At 32.9% G+C, this 20,783-nt stretch overlaps 1 protein-coding gene across 1 annotated transcript in view; it reads right to left on the reverse strand.

Moving 5' to 3' along the window:
• The window catches only part of Atp13a3 (ATPase 13A3), a 75,234-nt gene that overhangs the window by 46,642 nt on the left and 7,809 nt on the right, over positions 1 to 20,783 (reverse strand). The window contains exons 3-8 of the mRNA XM_076867091.1: positions 6,563 to 6,659; positions 4,827 to 5,000; positions 3,627 to 3,809; positions 3,315 to 3,385; positions 1,543 to 1,623; positions 322 to 391 (exon numbers count right to left, since the gene is read on the reverse strand). Coding sequence (XP_076723206.1) covers positions 322 to 391; positions 1,543 to 1,623; positions 3,315 to 3,385; positions 3,627 to 3,809; positions 4,827 to 5,000; positions 6,563 to 6,613 — 630 coding nt within the window. The 5' untranslated portion in view covers positions 6,614 to 6,659. The remainder of the gene's footprint in view (positions 1 to 321; positions 392 to 1,542; positions 1,624 to 3,314; positions 3,386 to 3,626; positions 3,810 to 4,826; positions 5,001 to 6,562; positions 6,660 to 20,783) is intronic.

Below are 20,783 nucleotides of genomic sequence, written 5' to 3' on the forward strand. Positions count from 1 at the left end.
TTAGTCTCCAATAATGTACCATGAATACCATGTGAAGAAAACAGACAATTTTTTCTTAAAAAGGAAGAAAGGTATTACATCTGTAACATAGGAAAAGATTTACATGTGCAACTTTTTGAAAATTTTAAAAAACTCAATAAAAACAGAATTAAACAAAATGAAAAATTCATACCCCAAATTCTTCTCTGCCAAGTTTTTTCCATTGTAAAATGGCAAGCAAAGTTGGCAAACAGAAATCAAGAATATTCTATTGCTTAATTGTGACTCTTTCTTAATAGACAAATTCACTGATCACAAATGTTGAGTTCTATATGGTCTTACCTCTTTAATTAGAAGCTTGAAAACAGAAGGCACTTTCACAGTAATTTCATTTACACCATAAAGCAATTTTCTGTAACAGGAAAATAGAATTAATAGTATTACACTGTTTCATGAAATAACAGTATAATTTAGGAAAGATTGCATTAGATAAGATTCAAACCACAGACTGTTCTTAAATTTATGTTTTTAAAAAACATGCTTCTACAATTAAAATTCTCTATGAAAAAAATTATCTACCTACTGTATTTAAATCAAAGATGTCAATCCTGGATAACTATACTGTTTCATTTCATTATTCACATCTTACATGTGAGTTGATAATAATCCCACTAGTCAATAATCAATAAGCAAAAGGATCTCTTCTCCATCCTTGAAGGCAACAGATTTTAACAAAGTTTGAATTACAATGAAGTTTTACAAGAGATTAAATAAATTTAAGGAATCCTATATTATTTCTCTAATAAGAATATTGTACTGAGTATTTATTTCAAAACATTGTACATTTGACTTATAAGGAAAAAATATTTTTAAAATGTTCCTTAAATCCTTCTAGATAATTCCTTATAGTACCTTCTATACAATAATTTTGCATTTTATTAACTCTGAAAAAAAATGCTACACAAATACAATAAAATTTCTATTATAATCTGAAAATGGCATTTATCTAAAATAAGCAATATGCATACTTCACAAATATAAGTATAAAATATACAATATGTATATTTCCTGCTTTAACAGAATAACATGAAAGATTAGGACTCTCATTTTACAAATTTTCCTTGTGTGAATCTGAAAATATATTTCAGAAAATCTAAGATGTTATCCTTTTACAAGATTCACCACTATTTTATATATGATCAAGAAAGGTAAATCTTCTGTCAAGCAAAGGATGACATTCAAACAGCTACATAGAATGGCTCAGTTTTAGAGATATTAAAATGGGAAAAAATGTGCACCTTAGAATTGAGGAAATACTGTGGAACTTTGGGTACATCAACTTCAACATCAGCTTTAACATTTTTATAATTCTTAAAACTGAGACAGTTTTACTCAAATGAAATATAAGTTAAGTTCTCAACAACTAGTCTGTAGTATTTAAACACCTGTTAATATGTACTACAAGGCAAAGGACCGAGTGTGTGTGTATTCACACACACACATATATATTTCTAAGTTTAAAAATTGTGAGAACGAATCTAACTTTAGTTGGATAAAAATTACCTGCAGGCATGCATCTCTTTTGTCAGTCCCACACCATGTTTTTCATAAATTGATGTACAAGAAACACCTTCATCCAGCCCCCTAAATAAATCCAAAGTTTTCACTGTAAACAAAGTTTAAAATATCCAAATTTCTTAATGTCTCATTTTTCTACATAGCTGATTTTAAAAGTGTAACTTCCTTATAATCTTCTTAGAAACGCTTAGCATAAATTTAGAAACGAAAATTAAAAATCTCAAGATCTTAACATAAATAATTATGAATGGTCTAAAACATAACAAATAAGTTAATCAATGCATTTCTCACATAAAATGACTCTAAATTCTTGTTTATGTAACACCATTATCCTTTTAAGGCTGTGCAAAAGCTATAAGAGTCAATAATAAAAGTTAAGATTAAGCATAACTGACTTGAGAATTCCAAACTAAAGATTAAATTATTTTTACTTTCTATTTGTAGTTTCTCCTTTATACCTTTAGCATCAAACTAAGAAATCCTATTCATAGACTACCATCTTCAGAAAGGCATCAATTCAAATCCTTCCCTGAGCTAAATAATGCACAGGTTAGAAGTACAGAATTTATGAGTCATAGATAATGTCTAAAATCTGTAAAAATCTTAAATGGGACGGACCCAATTAACTTTTAATTTTCCCAAAAATGTCTTATTTATGTTTATTTTAACTAAGATATAAGCACAGGACTCCACAGCAAACAGAATCTTACATATACTCAATTTCAATCCATTTCCACTTTCTTAAAAGTTATATGTGCATGTGAGTATGCATACACATATGCTCACTCACATGCTGAGGATGAAACCCAAGGTCTTATACATGCTAGGCAAGTGCTCTATCCTGAACTATACCTATAGTCCCTCCATCAGTCCTCAGGAGGTTAAGACAGGAGGATCATTTGAGCTCAAGAATTTGGGGCCAGCCTGGGCAAAAATAAATTTTAAGGTATTACTCCAATGTATGCTACCCAAAGATAACACATCTGACAACATTTCATTCTTTATCCAAATAGTAAAATTAAATTTCTATTTCTGTATATTAGTATGGTCCTCAAGTACAACTGGATGGGACTGTCAACAAATCAGAAAGTAATAATTCAGATCCTCTAATTAAATCATAGTGGGCTACATATGCTGCTCAGAGGTAGAATGCCTGCTTCGCAGGTACAAGACCCTAGGTTCAATTCCCAGCACCACCTACATGAATAAATCTATTTAAAACAAGCTATTAGACATAATTTTTTTAAAAAATCACTTTGAGGTGAAAATCAAAAGACCTCAGACTTGGGAATACTTTGGTATCATACTGCTTCTAACTTTTATGTAAATTTTACCCAATAGAAGTTACAGGTAGGGATTTAAAAAAAAAAAAATTTTACTGAGTCTTCAAAAACACTGGGGGGAACTGGGAATGGTGGTGTATGCCCATAATCCCAGTGGCTTAGAAGGCTGAGAAAGGAGGATCTCAAGTTCAAAGCCAGCCTCTGCAACCCAAATGAGGCACTGAGTAACTATGTTAGACCCTGTCTCAAAATAAAATATAAAAGGGCTGGGGACGTGGCTAAGTAGTTAAGCACCCTGGGTTCAATCACTGGTTTAAAAAAAAAAACAAATTACAGAAGTTGTTAATGAACAAATGAATAAAAGTTATGCAATAAAAATCCCTTTAATTCTATGTAAAATTACAATAGATTCTTTTCTACTTAGAACATTTTCAGAAAATTCTTAATATAGTCCAAAAAAAGAAAGATACTTACTTTAAGAAATCAAAATTGCGAATGGTATCATTCCAGAAATATCTTACACTATGGTGGGTGAAATAACGAATCTGTAGAACATACATAAATGTTACATCAAAGCATATCATCGTTTGTTGTAACATGTAATTTTTTTTTTAAGGAACACCTAAACTGTTACATTTAGTGATAGGTATTTTATTTTATATGCATATAAATTTATCTCAAGCAATAACAGTAAACCCAAAATATGTATCCTATAAGTTACATATGATAGCACAAAATATTCACAATTCTAGTTTATAAAGAAATTTGAACACTAGATCACAATACCTGTTGTGTCTGAGACTGTGAATATTTACTCATCTCATGCCTATTCTCTTCGGCAGGATTCTCAGTTAAATGAACTGCATGGCCATTTGAAATCTTATCAGTTACAGATTTTGGATTTGAAAATGGATGATTTTCCAAAGAAAGAAAACGAATTTTTGCACAAAACCACATTCTGAATTCATCCTTAGAAGAAAGGGGAAAAGAGTCAATTATGAATATTATATGACTGCCTGTGTTTTTAATTTCCATTTTGTACATACTTACCTCTAATTAAGAAAGCATAATTTCTCCTCCTGCTTCCCCAACCTAAATGGTCCCAACCCCATGCTGGGGATTGAACCAGAGCTGTTTCAACATTGAGCAATATCCCCAGGCTTTTTTTGTATCTGTCTGTCTGTTTCTTTTTTCATTACTTATTATTTATTGGTACTAGGGATTGAACCCAGGGATGTTTTACTGAGCTATATCCCCAGTTCTTTTTATTTGAGATGAGGGTCTTACTAAGTTTCTGAAAGTCTAACTAAATTCCTGAGGCTGCCCTGAAACTTGCAATCCTCCTGCCTCAGCCTCCCAAGTTGCCAGGATTATGTGTATGCACCATGGTACCTGGCAAAAAAACATAATTTCCTGTTCACTAAATGTTAAACTACAAGAAGATGAATAAATTCAAACATGAAGCATATTTCATTGCTCACGAATTTTATGACACATTTCACCAGTACAAACATCAATATACTCCATGAAAGATCACAACTAATTCCTTAATCTACTCACGCATCTGTACATGAGCATTAGAAACTAAAACCTTTTTTAAAATGCTTCAAATTAGGATAAAAACAAACCAACCAACCAAAATAGTCTGAGATAAAGCAGCATCACACAGTAGATAAGCAGCTGGCCTACTAAATGAGAAACAGCCCAGAGAGTCCTAAAGGGCCAGACTAGTTTCTAATCTCTTGGGGCATCAAGAGCTATAAAAGAAGGGGAGAAACCTGACCATTTTAAAGATTCCTTTAAATTCTAATCACTCTAATAATATTCACTTTAAACACAGATACTTTAGAAATACCATACTCAAAATACATTATATTCTGGCACCTCCCCCTAATGTTCCATTCTCGAATGGTTTTGAATAAAGTAAATACAAAACCATTGTTTTATTCCTCAAATAAGCAGCTATCAGTCAATATATGGACTTACAGTAGTCCTCAGCAGCACCACTTCACAGTCTTTAACTGCAGCTCTGATACAAGTTGCTTTCACCCGCCACTCAGGCATCCAGTACAGGAGGAGGAGAAGAAACCCACCAGTACAAATCACTCCTAAAGAAACTATGGCAAGCTTCCAGCGACACAAATTATAACCATAAATCTCCTGTATGGACACAATGATCAGATGATTAATTATCAAATTATACAGCAGACAAATTAATTAAAAAATGCTTTTTCACCCCAAGCACATATTTTGTCACATAAATAGTAAATATTTTCTCAATCAATAATTTATATTTTGTTCTTGACAAGTTTATGAATAAAATTAACTAATTTTAAAGTTAAATTGGCTATTTATAATTTATGGCATGGTATTTGATGTTTAATAAGTTCTTTTCCACTGACACAGTATATTCATAGTAAGTATATTTTATGATAATTTTTACAAGTCTTAATAATTCTTCAAGAATTCACAGTTATGAGGTAGTTTATTTACAGAAAAGTTATAAAAATGAGAGTTCCTGGGTCAACTTCACCCTAATGTTAACATCTTGATACATTTGTCAAAAACAAAAGATTAACACTGCTACATTACTATTAACTAAATTCAATATTAGAATTTCAAATTTTTCCACTAACATCTTATTCCTATTCCAGGACATACTCCAGAATATCATACTGCATCTAGATAAGGTAGGTTTTAATTTTTTCCCAAGTAATTTGATGTCTCAGTAACACTGTAATTGGATAAACTAGACCCCTGACTAAAATTATTTTAAATATTACCATTAAAACAGAAACACAAATGCACACATACATAGAGGTTGCCAGGCATAGCAAATTAAAATACTGAGGACCTATTTACACTTAAAATTTCAAATAAGCAACAAATAACTTTGCTGGTCCCATGCAACATTCTGGGTATATGTAATACTAAAGGTTTATTTCTTGATTATCTGAAATTTACATATAATAGAAAAATGTATATCTTATCTGGCATATTTCCACTTGCACTTCACCAAAGAGTTGAGAAGTTCATTTTTTGTTCTGTTTTGTTTGTGGTGCCAGGATTGAACTTGGGGATAACAGCTCAATTGTAGAGCGCTTGCACATTAAACAAGAGCTCTACAATTGAGCTGTTATCTCCAGCATGAAAAGTTGTTTTGTTTTGGTTTGGGTTTTTGGTTTGTTTGTTTTTGGGTATCAGGGACTGAACCCAAGGGCGCTTAACCACTAAGCCACATTCCCAGACCTTTTCATTTTTTATTTTGAGACAGGGTCTCACTAAGTTGCTCAAGGCCTCACTAACTTGCTGAGGCTAGTTTTGACTCTTGATCCTCCCAAGCCACATGCAGCTAAAGTTGGGTTTTTCTGTTTGTTTTGTTTTTATGAAGTTGATTTTTAAATTTTAAAATCAAAATTACAAATCTTCATTTGGAGTCATATTTAAACATTAGTTAATGTAGCAAATCAAATCACCAAATGTAAAAGCATACTTCTTTTCCCAAGTTTGAGCAGCTCACAGGTTAAAAAAAAAAAAAAAAAAAAGGAATTATACTAAAAACAACAAATATAGATATTACATAATACCAACTGAAGAACATGATGAGGAGAGAAACTCACTGATTTAGATTTGTTTCATAACTGTACTTTTCTACTCCTTAGAATAATAAATGGAAGAGATTACTTCTTCATATTTCACATGTAATTATGAAAGGTGGTTACCATTTCATCTTCTTGACCCTGGTTGATAGTCTTCCTTTCTTCTTTGTCCATATCTACAGTGGTTTAAAAGGTCTTATGCTTCACAACAACTGAAGAACTGATGGAAAGAAAGAAAAGAATGTCAGTGAACTATTTTTAATCTTAGTAGACTTTACTCTATCAAGTTTCTACTATACCACCAAAGCATTCTAAAAAAGCCAGGCACAGTGTGCATGCTTATAATCTGAGTGGCTCAGGCGGCACTGCAAGTTCAAGGCTAGCCGCAGCAATTTATCGAGGCCTTAAGGAAATTAGTGAGACCCTGTCTAAAAATTTTTTAAAAAATTAAAAAGGGCTAGGGATGTGGCTCAGTGATTAAGCACCCCTGGGTTCAATTTCTGGTACACCTCCCCCCCCCCCAAAAAAATACTTTGAAAGAATTTAAATACCTCCAAAGCAATGATGAACACCTGCTGATGGGAGATTTCTTGTAATATATGCATTAAAGTTCAACTGATCTCCTAGTCATTAAAACGCTAGCTGATTCTAATGACAGTTCCAATGGTATTTCAGTTTGTGAACCTGCCTTATTTAACCATCATCAAATTCAGTATGTCATTAGTTAATTTATGCTCACGGTACAGAACTAAAATTCAGAGAGCAATTACACAGAATCTTCTTTGTGCAATCCCCAGAAACAGGACTAGGGATGTAGCTCAGAGGCAGAGTAGTTACCTAGCATGCATTAAACGATGGATTTAACCCCCAGTAGTGCAAGAAATAAATAAGTAAATAAATAAATAAATAAAAGCAAAAGTTCATCCCCTAGATTCAGGAAAGTAGCCTACTTTAACCACCTTGAGCTAAAATACTTCACAGAACTAAATTTTATTTCTTAAACTATTGTCAAGTAATGTACTAATTTTAAAACCTACCCAAAACTTCTCAAAGGTTATTAATCACCTAACAAATATTTGCTGGGCATCTATTACACAAATGGGAATCACTGGCCAAGAGTCAACTGTTAGGGTAGCCATATTCCTACTGGAAAGCACTCAGTTGACTCCCCTCTCAGATTCCAAGTCTACTAAGCAAACTTGTGATTATTTCTGACTATCCATGAAACTTGTCAGGCAAGAAAACTCACTGAGCCTACTGATACATTTTTCTGTTTATCTGCAAATCAAATGTTAGATATACAGCTACACGTTTTCTGTATCCCATGGTTACAAAACCCTCTAGCTATTATTAACATGGCTTACCTATCATTGCTAAAATTACCATTGCTAATTACAACAATAGCATCAAAAATACTTGAGAAAAAAATTGAATCTGTACTGAACATGTACAGACTTTGAATCATTATTCACTAAACAATACAGCATAATAACTATTTATATAACATTTGTACTGCGTTAGTTATTATAAGTGATCTAGACATGATATGAGGTATACAAGAGAATATGCATGGGTAAAATGCAGATATTTTTCCCATTTAATTGATAAAACACTATTTGATATAAGAATTTAAGAATTCTCATATTTTGGTATCTGACAGGAATCCTGGAAGCAAATCCCCAGAGATCAGTTATTTTTAAATATAAGTTTTAACTCATAATATGGTACAAACTGAGAAACAGAAACAAAAGCTCACTCTTTAGCATCCAGGCTCATCTTTACAGAACACAGTGGGACTATTACCCGTCCCCCCATTTCAGATTCTATATTTGACTACTACTCTATTCATTATAAAGCAGGTTTGACACATGTCAGGAACTCAAAAGCACCTGTCTGAATAAATGACCTGAGGAAGACATTTGTACTAAGATAACAAAAGTTATTTGTTTCTTATATGATACAAATTGCCAAATAAAAGCCAAATGCAGAATTTTAAAATAATCCCCTAATACAACTGTTGAAACCTCATTAACCAAATAATAAAAATATGAGACCTGGTGCCACACTAGAAAAGGAGACATTGTAAAGGTCCAACTTCTCCAAAGTAAGTCACATAATTACACAAAACTCTTTTGGCAATTCAGTTAAGAATTTCTTCTCAATCTAGGACACTGTGTGGCCCCTAAAACATACTACTAAAGGTGTTCCACTACGGTAACAGTGACCCATCAAATCAATATGACCTGAAGTGGCAGTTATTCCCAAAGTCTATTCCTGCTGCTGTAGACCATGGAAAGATTAAGTGAGCCCAACTTCTTTTCCCTGTGAAAAAGATCAATAGTCACTATCTAAATGTGTAGGGTATAGTCCAATATCACACGTGTCAACCTTCAAAGGATAAGGCAAAAGCCCTCTCTTCCAACACTGTTCTCACCAAAGGATACTGTACTAGGATGGGGTCCTTCTGGGGTCATTTTTTTTGATAGCCAATTTTGATCCTCATTTCCCACTTCCACCACCTTTATATGTTTCCTGAGGAAAGGAATTGAATTTTTTTACATAGAGAGACTCTGGTTTTCAACCAAGATGGAAGGCAAGGATCAGATTTGCCCAACTGCCTAAAACAGCAACAAGAAAATGGACAAACTATATAATGGTTTTCAATGAACTGGGCACTGGACAATGAAGGGAAATGATAAACAAGGTGAACTCTACGATTGTTCCAGTTTATTAACTGAGAAGAGTTTATCCACAAAAAGGGAGGACAAGGAAACCAAAGAGAGCAGCGAGATAAAGCTGGGAGTCTGGGGAGGCATCAAAGGAACTCAATTTATAGGTTACATCTCTAAAAAAGACAGATCTGTACAAAGAAAGAACTCCAAAGATCGGCAAGATGGTTGATTCCCCCAACTCTAGTCTTCAGCTAAGGACTGTTCAGAGCTTATAAGGAAAACTACCAAAGGCCAGAACAAGAACAACTCAAAGTGACTAAGGGGCGGCGGGGGAGGGGGGGGGCGGAAACCACTGCTCATTCAAGGATGGGAATAGTACCCATTCCCACTAACCAGAAAGGAAAACCTCACTGGTCAAAAAGTAAATGAGGGGGCTGCGGTTGTAGCTCAGTGGTAGAGTGCATGCCTAGCATTTGTGAGGCACTGGGTTCAATTCTCAGCACCACATATAAATAAATAACATTAAAGTTCTATCAACAGCTTAAAAAAAAAAAAAACAAGTAAATGAGGCTAAGTGGTTGTGCATGCCTGTAATCCCAGAGGCTGGGGAGGCTGAGGCAAGAAGATGTCAAGTTCAAAGCCAGCCTCAACGACTTAGTGAGGCCCTAAGAAACTCAGTGAGACCCTGTCTCTAAATAAAATACAAAAAGAACTGGGGATATGCCTCAGTGGTTAAGTGCCCCTGAGTTCCATCCTCAATAAAAAGAAAAAGTAACCGAGGGAAGAGTATTCAAAAGATTTTTGCTACAATACTGGGATAAAATTAGCCCTGAACAAAAACTGCTCTCGTCCTGCCTAATAAAGCTTAACAATAAGACCTGAAATGAAATTTTAAAAGAAAAATAATAAGCATGAAAGAATAAAACTGTTTCCAAGTTAAACTAACAGAACAAAGTTCAGCAATATTTGCATCCATTAAACCATAATGTTTGGCACTGAACTGAAACGTAACTTAAAAGTCATTAGGAAAAAAAAAAGTCAACCAATAATGAGAAATTCAATGACCAAAAAAGGACCCAAAACTGACAAAGTTAGAATCTAAACAAGAATATTAAAACAGCTATTGTCACTGTATTCTATATATTCAGAGAAGCAAGGTAGAACGTGTAAAGTAGACATCAAAGACATAAAATAAGAACCAAGCAGGTGATGCACACCTGTAATTCAGCTACTTGTGAGATTACAAGAGGGATACAAATTTGAGGCCAGCATACACAACTTAGGAAAACCCTGTTTCAAATTTAAAAATGGCTGGCAATGTAGCTCAGTGGTAGAGCATTTGCCTATCATGTGCTGGGTATGATCCCCAGTATTGCCCCCAAAGAATAAAGAAAGAACAAAATTAAACTGCAAATAAAAAAGCACAATGTTCAAGATGGAAAATGCACTAGATGAGATCAAGAGCAGATTAGATTACTGCAGAAGAAAAAAAGAATCAATGAGCTTGAAGACATTATAGTGCAAACTATTCAAAAATAAAAATGAAGAGAAAAAAGATGAGAGGGGAAAATAAACCCCACAGCATTACTAAGCTGTGGGGCAGAAGCATGCTAATATACATGTAAGAAGAGGGGTGGACCCAAAAATGTATAATGTAATGGTCAAATTTTTTCACATTAGATGAAAACTACAAACCAACAGAGCCAAGAAGTTCAACTAATAAAGTTCTAAAAAAAATTAAGAAGGAATGTCAAACTTCTCCCAAAAGATTCATGGGGAAAAAAAATCATCTAATTATAGGAAAATAGACATGTTAGTAACAAGACAAATAAGATGTTATCCTTCTTGTCCAAAACAATGCAAATGAAAATTACCACAACATGACTGTTTTTTTAAATGGTACAATATAGTCCTATATAATGATAGAATCTGTCAAAGCAGTGGCTTCAAAATAGTGAAACCACTAAGAGAATGCTATGCCCAGAAAAAATATCATTCAAAACTGAAGATGAAATAAAGACTTTTTCACACATAAAACTTGGGAGGGGGTGATCATAAGTCACAGAACTACACTAAATAAAGTGTTAAATCCTTCGAGCAGGAAGGGAAAAAAAGGACAACAAATGAAAATACAGACAACAAAGGAATGAAGAGCATCAGAAATAGGTAACTATGTAGGTAAATAGACATTACAACAGCACAAAGAAGAAGGGGAGAAACAACTATACTATTATAAAATGCTCACAGAATATACCAAAAAGTTTATTATCACTTGAAAGTAGATTGTGTTAAATTAAAAATGTATACTATAAACTCTAAGCTGGGCACTAAAATAAAACAAAGACTCATAGCCAAAAACCCAACAAAGATGATCAAATGGAACCATAAAAAGAAACATGCAATTGAAAACCAGGGCTCAGAAAATTATGGAAAGAAGGTGTGGCTGAGGGGGAGGGGGGTGGTACTGAATACCATAAAGATACAGGGAAGATTGGTAGAGAAGAATGAGAATGAGGAAGGAACAAAGAAAAAGGGGAAGAAAAATGAAATGAATTTAACAAAATCATGTTATATTCACATATATTTAAAAATTTAGAAGACAGTAGGAGGATGGGGAAGAGGAAAAGGGAGAAGAATGGGGACTGCAATAAAATTGCTTGCAAGTATGATTTTGTCAAAATAAACCCAAATACTACGTATAATCATAATGTTCTAATAAAAAAAAAAAAACCTCACTTGACCAAACAGCCTTAACCTAACCATATTCTGCCTACAAGAAACCTGTTTTTTTTTTAATAATAAAATCATGGCATTTGCAGGCAAATGGATGGCATTAGAGCAGATTATGCTAAGTGAAGTTAGCCAATCCCTAAAAAACAAATGCCGAATGTCTTCTCTGATATAAGGGGGGGTGTCTCAAAATGGGATAGGGAGGAAGAGCATGAGAAGAAGACTACCACTACATAGGGAAGAGAGGTGGAAGGAAAAAAGAGGGAGAAGGGGAGTTGCACAGAAAATGGAAGGAGAACCTCATTGTTATACAGATTACATATATGATGTTGTAATGAGAAAAAGAAAAAAAAAGTGTGTCACAATAGATTGGATAGAGAGAAAGGATGGGAGAGGAGAAGAGGAGTAGGGAGGATAGGAAGGGCAGCAGAATAGAATAGACAATATGATTGATGTATGTACATTCCATGTATGTATTATATATCAAAATGCATTCTACTGTCATGTATGACTAAAAAAATAAATAAATAAAAATTAAAATAAAATAAACATAGAAGAAAAAAAGAAACCTGTTTTTTTTTGTTGTTGTTGGTGGTGGTGGTGCAGTGTTAAGATTGAACCCAGGGTCTCACACTTATTAGGCAAATGCCACATCCCCAGTCCTAGAAATGCACTTTAAATATAAAGGCACAAGAAGTTAAAAGTAAAAGAAAGTAAGATACAATATGCCAATACATTTAAAAATAAATCTGGTGCTGGGGTTGTAGCTCAGTGGTAGAGCACTCACCTAGCACGTGGTGAGGCACGGAGTTCAATTCTCAGCACCACATAAAATATAAATAAATAAAATAAAAGGTATTCCAGTCATCTACAACTAATTTTTTTTTAAAATCTGGAGTGATTATTGTAGTTTTTTGAAATGAAAAAGGGGTCAATTCATGGAGATAAAATAATGATCCTAAAAATGTATGCACTTAAGACCTTCAAAATATCTGAAGCAAGACCAGATAAAACTGTAAGAAAAAATTCAGAATTATTGTAGATTTTCCTAATACTCCTCTCAATAACTGATAATAACTGATAGTAAATTACAAAAACAGAACATATAAGATTTAAACAACAATCAAGTGGACCTGACATTTACATAAAACTCTACACAACTACAGCACAATACACATTCTTTTAACATACACAAAGCATTTACAGAGAAAGGCCACATTCTAGAACATAAAAAAGATTCAAGTCATACAAAGCATGTACTTAACATGATGTAATTAAATTAGAAACCATAACAGGAAAAGACAATTTGAAAATTCTAAAAACCCACAGGCCAAAGAAATTAAAGTAGAAAATACCAAGTATGTTGAACTGAATTAAAATGAAGGTGTAACATGCCAAAATCTGCAGAATGCCACTAAAATAGTACTTAGAGGAAATTTATAACAACAAATTCCAATGTCTGAAGAAAGGTCATGATCTCGGCCAGCAACTACCACTATAATAAACAGTAGAGGAGAGAGAGTAAGTAAGCATTAAAAGGGAAGGATGGTTCAGAGAAGAAATCAATAAAATAAAAAACAAAAATAGAGAAAAGGTGATGAAGTCCAAAGATGATCTTTTTAGATTCATTAAAATTAATAATTTCTAGAGAGACACATCTAAAAGACAAAGAGCTGGGGAAGATTCAAAGTTACCCAGGAATATGAACAGAGACAAATTCTCTAACAGAATCTGCAGACATGAGAAAGCTAATCAAGGAGCTTTGTGAACAACTTTACATTAATACACCAATTTTTCTGTTGCTTCCAAATAAAAAAAAATTTAAATAAATAAACTCATCTTTAGAGGTTAAAGTTGTCATAAAATGACAACTGCTAAATTTGAGTTAAAAACTGAATAGGTACATGAGAGTTCATTATACCAATCTTTCTACATTTTAGCATGTAGAATTTGCCCATAACAAAAGTGCTTTTTTAAAAAAAATTAAAATAAAATAAGTAAAACAAAAGCTACCTAGCAAAGTTTTCAGGCAGAAAACAAAATTTTTTGAAGACATTTATTCCTGGCATAAGGGGACATAAATCTTGAGAAATCTGCCTATGGAGTCCCAAATCTACTGTTCAATCTGCTACATTCCAGGCATTATCTGTCTTAAATCATTACAATAACCTCCTCACTAGTAGATAAATAAACATGGTTTTCACCATTTTAGAAAATGAAATGCCATTAAAATTCAATGTTTTCATTAAGCTTATGTATTTATATTTTAAAACTTTCTCTAAATATGTTGAATGAGTTCACCTTAGTGCAGCATAATTGTATTCTCATCTTCAATAGTTAAAAAAAAAACCTACCAAGAAATACAATTATTTTAAATGAGCTATCACAATTTACAGCCTTAGCAATCTTATTTTCATACTTTTCTAAATACAATTACTGACCATATTATAATTATCACTCATTTCACGAGTATTATTTCTCCAGAATTCAGTTGCTTTTTAAGACAAAATCTTAAGTCTTACCAAATTTTGCCAAAGTAAAAGTGCTAAAAATAATTTAAATATTAAATTTGTTCTAAGAACCAATTATTCACTTTAAGCAATATTATACATACCTGATAGGAAATTGTCAAGAATTCATGTTTTATATAATCTTTTAGAAAACTTCAATGAGACAACTGTAACACTACTTATTTAAAACATAGGTATATTATAAATGCATATTAAGATTTTAAGAACATGTACATGTACATAAAAATTATCAATGACTCCATAAAAATAAAATATATAAAATATCCTAAAATGGATACACATTAAATACCATTCTATCATATATCTAATTAGATTCTTACATGAAGAATAGCAAACTTTTAAAATATACTAAACAAAGTATAACTATGGTAATTTGCTGGTGAATTTTCTAAACACTTCAATTTTTAAATCACAGAAAATAAAGAAATTTTTCTTACCAATAGCATTATATCATCATTCCTCTCAACTGTTGATATTAATAGGGCTTTCAAAATCTGATTCTTACTGAAAATAAAACTCAGCATAAAAATTCATTCAAATGAGAATTCTACTCCAAATATTTAATTGTTTTAACTGCTTTCAAAATGATTAAGGCTTTAAAATTTAGAATTAATTTAGAATTAATTCACCAATTTTAAATGGATTTCAAAAGATCTGTCACTGGTAGAGATCCTATTATTTGAATAAATACTATCTTGCTAGCTCTCTGAAGTTCCAATTCCACAGTGCATGCCTGAGTCTTGATGTTAATAGCAAGGAGCTTATAGGCTATTGTGCTTAACCAAACCCTTCCTTGAATTTATAATGAACTTGACTTGCTGTGTTTAAAAAAAAAAAAAAAAAAAAGGCAATACAGGACAAAGTGAAACTATCAAAATTAATTCTCACAAAATTTAACATAATGATTGTGTTTGAAAGTTTACTTATCTTTTCACATTATAAAATTTTTATTAAGGACCATTCAAAAGAATGATGTTTAATCTAAATTAAAAGGTGGTCAGATCTCATTTCCTATAACAAGATAAGCTGGCTTCAACAGGTTCCAAACCTCCAACCCACCTTTGCTTCAAACCTGAACTTTTCACAAGCTATAACAATAATACTGTAATAGTTAACTGTGTAGTAGAGTTTGAGTTTTTCTAAAAAAGGATAATCTATGTGTGTGCCTAGAACTAAGAAGCAGGTTATTTCACAAGGTGATTTAGAGAATGATCTGTTACCCAAGTAAAACAATCAAACAAACAATTCTAAAAAATACATTCAATTTTTTGCAATTCAAAAAAAATTAATTGGTTCATTATGATCATTCACAATAGTATGACTCATTGTTACATATTTGTACATGCAAAAACTATATCAATATAATTTGGTCAATTTTGTTTTGAATAATGTTGTCATTGTTATTGTTGTTGTTTTGGTAACAATTTTGTTTTGAATAATGTTGTCATTGTTATTGTTGTTGTTGTTTTGGTAATTTGGTCAATTTTGTTTTGAATACTGTTGTTGTTAATGATGTTTTTTTTTTTTTTTTGAACCAGGGATTGAACCCAGGGGCACTTTACCACTGAACTAATCCCCAGCCCTTATTATATTTTATTTTGAGACAGTTTTGCCAAGTTGCTGAGACTGACCTCAAACTTCTGATCCTCCTGCTTCAGCCTCCCCAGTCCCTGGTATTAAAGGCATGTACCACAGTGCCCAGCTGAATACATTTTCAATTTAATTATTTACTTCATTCTATTTGTCACTTTTAGCAGGATCCAATTAAAAAGCTGAAATTAAAGTATCATTCGGAATTCACAAAAACTAAATAAGAATAGAAGAAATTGAAGCAACTGAACTTTCAATGGTGTTTTCAAACATTTGTAACATATATACCTCTGGAGTTAAAAAAACTACACTAAGTCTTCTGGGACACCTCTACTAGAATGAGAGAAGAAATGGTCCCTTTTGTTTCATAGCTATAGTTTTTTTGTTGATAATTAACCAATACTTACCGATGCTAAATAAAGAGACTGATAAACCCATCTTAAGGGCTATATGAGCAAAGTGTGCTTCAAAGGCTGTGAAACAGGAACAGAAGAGCTAGCTTTCTGAACATTATTTTGTAGCATCCACAACAAAAAGAATGACCTGTGACTCAAAAGCAGTTCTACCTTTTGCAATGGAAATAAAATGTGCCCTAATATACATAAAATCCTGACTCTACACACTGAACCACCTCAATTTAATATCTACATAAATATTTACACAAAAAAAGAATAAAAATATCTAAATCTTTCAACTGCAGTAACCAGAATGTGACAACTCTTTGAATGCAAAACTTAAAACTTCAAGTCAGCTCCTAACAATAAGCATGACATAATATAATTTAATGAATACATGGAAATTTTACAAGGATACCAGCTAAATTTTAACAAAGCTCTACTCAATACCCATTTTATCACTTCCCATCTTAGACTTTCTCTTATAATACATGCTTTTGTTTCTGTGTTTAGGCTTAAGGAAGACCATTGTATCCAATATACACCAAACCAAAACTGTATTTACATTTGTAAAGTGAGGCCTTTGTATAATTACACTTTTTTGTATGTTATAAAACAATGTGATAGCTATAACAAAATAAGTTATAATTAGGAACGATAATAAAATTACCTGTATTTGGATCAATATGAAGAATTAATGTTGCCTGTACTACACCATTCTTGCAGACATCTTTATCACTTTTATTACATATGTGACTTTTAAAAAAGAAATCAACCCTTTTATTCAGAAATACCCTACGTACATGGTAAGATTGTCATCATGAGACAAAATAGTAGCTTTTTGTCTAATTGTATAGTACTTAGCAAAAAATGAATAAAAGATTTGTGAATAAAAGATTTTTCTATTTCAATTAACACTTTCCCTGAGTTGAAGATATATGGACCTTAAAAACATCTCTGCCAGGATCTCACAAGTCATTTTACTTCAGGTAAGAGAAAGTCATTTTAAAGGTTTCTTTAACAAGCCGCTTCTATGAAGCTACAGTTGATCAGATTTATTTATCTCCTCTACATTTTGAAAAAGTACTATCTAATAATACAGCATAAGTATCGGGAAATTCTTACTTTATAAAAATAATTCACTTGTAAGGATTAAGTGAGCATATATGCAATGTTCATTATTATCTTAGGAACAGAAAGATATAACTTTGTCCCCACTCCAAAAGAAACAAACAAAAAGATGAAATGAACACAGAAATCGGGTAACAGCTTTAACTCGTTCATAAATGACAATTCAACATGAACTATTATACAAATTATTATACCTCTCTTGGTCTCAATTCCTCCACTCCCATGAAGCAAGAGGGATACCGTATGACAGATTTCAATCATGAATGTTTTGGCCTACAAGACCACTGCCTTTGTGTATAGCCTGATGATGCACTTTTTAATCCCTAGGTGGCGATACAACATTGGTAAGGAAAAGGGTTTGACAGTTTTAATAAGCCTTAATAAATGGAGTGGCTGCAATTATTCCAAGTAATAAAAGGAGTGATTAAAGATGAAAAAAATTATATATAAGACTTTTTAGTACCACTGGAGATCATAAGGAAAGAATAAGTTGCCTTTTTAAAAGAGCCACTGTATTCATGTGTCTCCACAGAAAAATAAAGTATGCAATAATCACAAAACAAACGATAATGGGAGAGGAAGACAGGTATATTATTACTCCCTTTATATAGATTATTCCCAAATTTACAATTGTCTGAAACTACAATTCAAGCATCTTACAATGTTATGGAGCAAAGGAGGGAAAACCATAACAATTAGAGAACACAGAAATAAGTATAATATGAGCCAAGTGCCATAGCACACACCTATAATACCAACAACTCGAGAAGCTGAGGCAGGAAGATCACAAGTCTGAGGCCAGCCTCATCAACTTAACAACACCCTATCTCAAAACTAAAAATAAAAAGGGCTGGAGATGTAGCTCAGTGGTAGCATGCCTGCCCAGGTTCAATCCCCAGTACTCCAAAAAATAAAAGTAAATAAATAAAGCATAATAGTATGTGGTAAAACATTACCTTTCCATTAAACAGGCAAAGAAAAAGAAAACAGACAAGAGGCGCCCTTATAACACTGCTGTTAAGAATAACAGTCTTTTCAGAAGATCAATTTATAGTATATTTAAATTTAAAATCTATATATACTTTGATCCAACAATTGCAATTTTAAAAATCCATAACACATTACTTATTTATGAGTATGTACGTACAAAATATGTATCTGGCTATCTTTTTTATAATAAAGGAAAACAAAAAAAATCAAAACTAGAACACCTGATTGTCCATTAACAGAATGGATGAATAACTCGTGAAATTAAGGAAAATGAGATTTATGAGTAGAATCCAAGACAGTTCCACACAACATATAAAAATGGGGAAAAATTACAAATATACTATTTTTTTAACAACCAAAAAACTGTAGATTTTTTTAAAGCAGAGAAAGGTATAAAATACACATAGTATTATTAACATTATCTCAAAGGGTATGTGTGTTGTAGGACACAGGTTACCAGTAACAGGTACTTCAAATACCTCTGCACTGTTACACTTATGAAATAGACTTAACAGTTTTGTGCTTTTATTTTTCTTTAGAGGTGAGAGTGGGTACCTGAAGGCAAAATCACCTAGTTGACCAAATGAGAATATTTTTAAATGAGCAAAAGAAATATGGTGATATGGGTAATTAACACAATAAGAATTGACAAATCAAAAGTTCCAGTAACCAAAACAACAACAAAAAAAAGTTCCACTAACAGCTTGTGTAAACAAACCAAATTGATAAGTAAGCCTAATTTCCACAAACTAAAAACTACAAAGTTCAGCAATATCTAAAAGGAGTTTCTTCCATTTTAACACAAATTATTCACTATTTGAAACTGTAATGACCCAGGATATGGTGGAACACGCCTGTAACTCCAGCAACCTAGCAGGTTGAGGTACTGGGATAGAAATTACCAGTCCAGCCTGAGTGATTTAGCAAAAGCCTGTCACAAATTAAATTAAATTAAATGGCTCAGTTTGTGGCTTCTGTGGTAGAGGGCCTGAGATCAATCCTCAGTACCACACACGCATGCACACATACATACACACAAAACCTGTAAGGCAATGCTATTAATACCCTAATAACACTTAACATTTCAATTCACAATTTAAAGATGGTCTTTGAAATTTAAATTCTCAGATGAATATTTTTCAGATGCAACTCATACTAAAACTTACTGTTATGGTCAACAAGTGACTGCTTGTGATGCAAGGGTCATTGCACATACTTGTGCAAAGTTGGTGTCTCCATTCTTCTTATTGCCAATTAAGTAATGTGCATTGTTGGTAGTACAATGTTGAGTTTAAATTGTTAACTAAAATATTTAAAAGATTACTACAACTGCATCCTGAAACAAAAAATAAGTGTGGGGAGAAGGGGGGAGGAGGAGAAGGGAGGAGGAGGAGAAGGGAGGAGGAGGAGAAGGGAGGAGGAGGAGAAGGGAGGAGGAGAAGGGAGGAGGAAGAGGAGGAGGAGGAAGAGGGGGGGGCAGCAGCAGTGGAGGAAGAAGAGGAAGAGAAAGTAACCTGTTCTGAAGCTAGAGGAAAAACTGGGCAGGGTGTGGTGGCATACACCTATAATCCCTACAACTCAGGAGGCTTAGGCAGGAGGATCAGTTCAAAGCCATTCCAGTCACTTAGCAAGGCCCTAAGCAACTCAGTGAGACCCTGTCCCAAAATAAAATATAAAATAAGGGTGGGGATGTGATTCAGTGGTTAAGTGCCCCTGGGTTCAATCTCTGGTACCAAAAAAAAAAAAAAAAACTGGCTGCTGGATTTGATGGACCAAGAGCTTCCAACCAACTGTCAACTAGTAAAAAAAAAAAAAAAAATTTTTTTTTTTTTTTTTGTACCAGAGGGTCTCCCTAAGTTGCTAAGGCTGGCCTCAAACTTGTGATACTCTTGTATCAGCCTCCCAAGTTGCTGGGATTCAAACTTGTGACTTTTTACATGACTTTTTCAAGGGTAATTTTTACTACATAGAATTTTTATCTAAAATGAGAATTTAAGCTCAAAGGCCCCACATAAAAATATGACTTCACTTTATTTAGCCGTTTATCACAAATAATTGGGAGCCAAAGCATTTTCATTTTATATTCAAATAAATTAATTACTAAAGTATTTTTCATCCAATTTCATAAATGGGAAAAAACAAAGCATCAGAGATGCTGTAAAAAAGCCACCTAAGACACATATAGGGGAGCAATTTCATGACTCATTTTAAAACAAACTAAAAATAGTTTAAGAAGTTTGTCAAGCAATCAAACCTTAAAAGTTGGTTCTCAGGCCAGGAACAGTGACACACCTGTAATCCCAAC

This window comes from Callospermophilus lateralis, chromosome 10, assembly GCF_048772815.1.
Source record: "Callospermophilus lateralis isolate mCalLat2 chromosome 10, mCalLat2.hap1, whole genome shotgun sequence".
Taxonomy (NCBI): Eukaryota; Metazoa; Chordata; class Mammalia; order Rodentia; family Sciuridae; genus Callospermophilus; species Callospermophilus lateralis.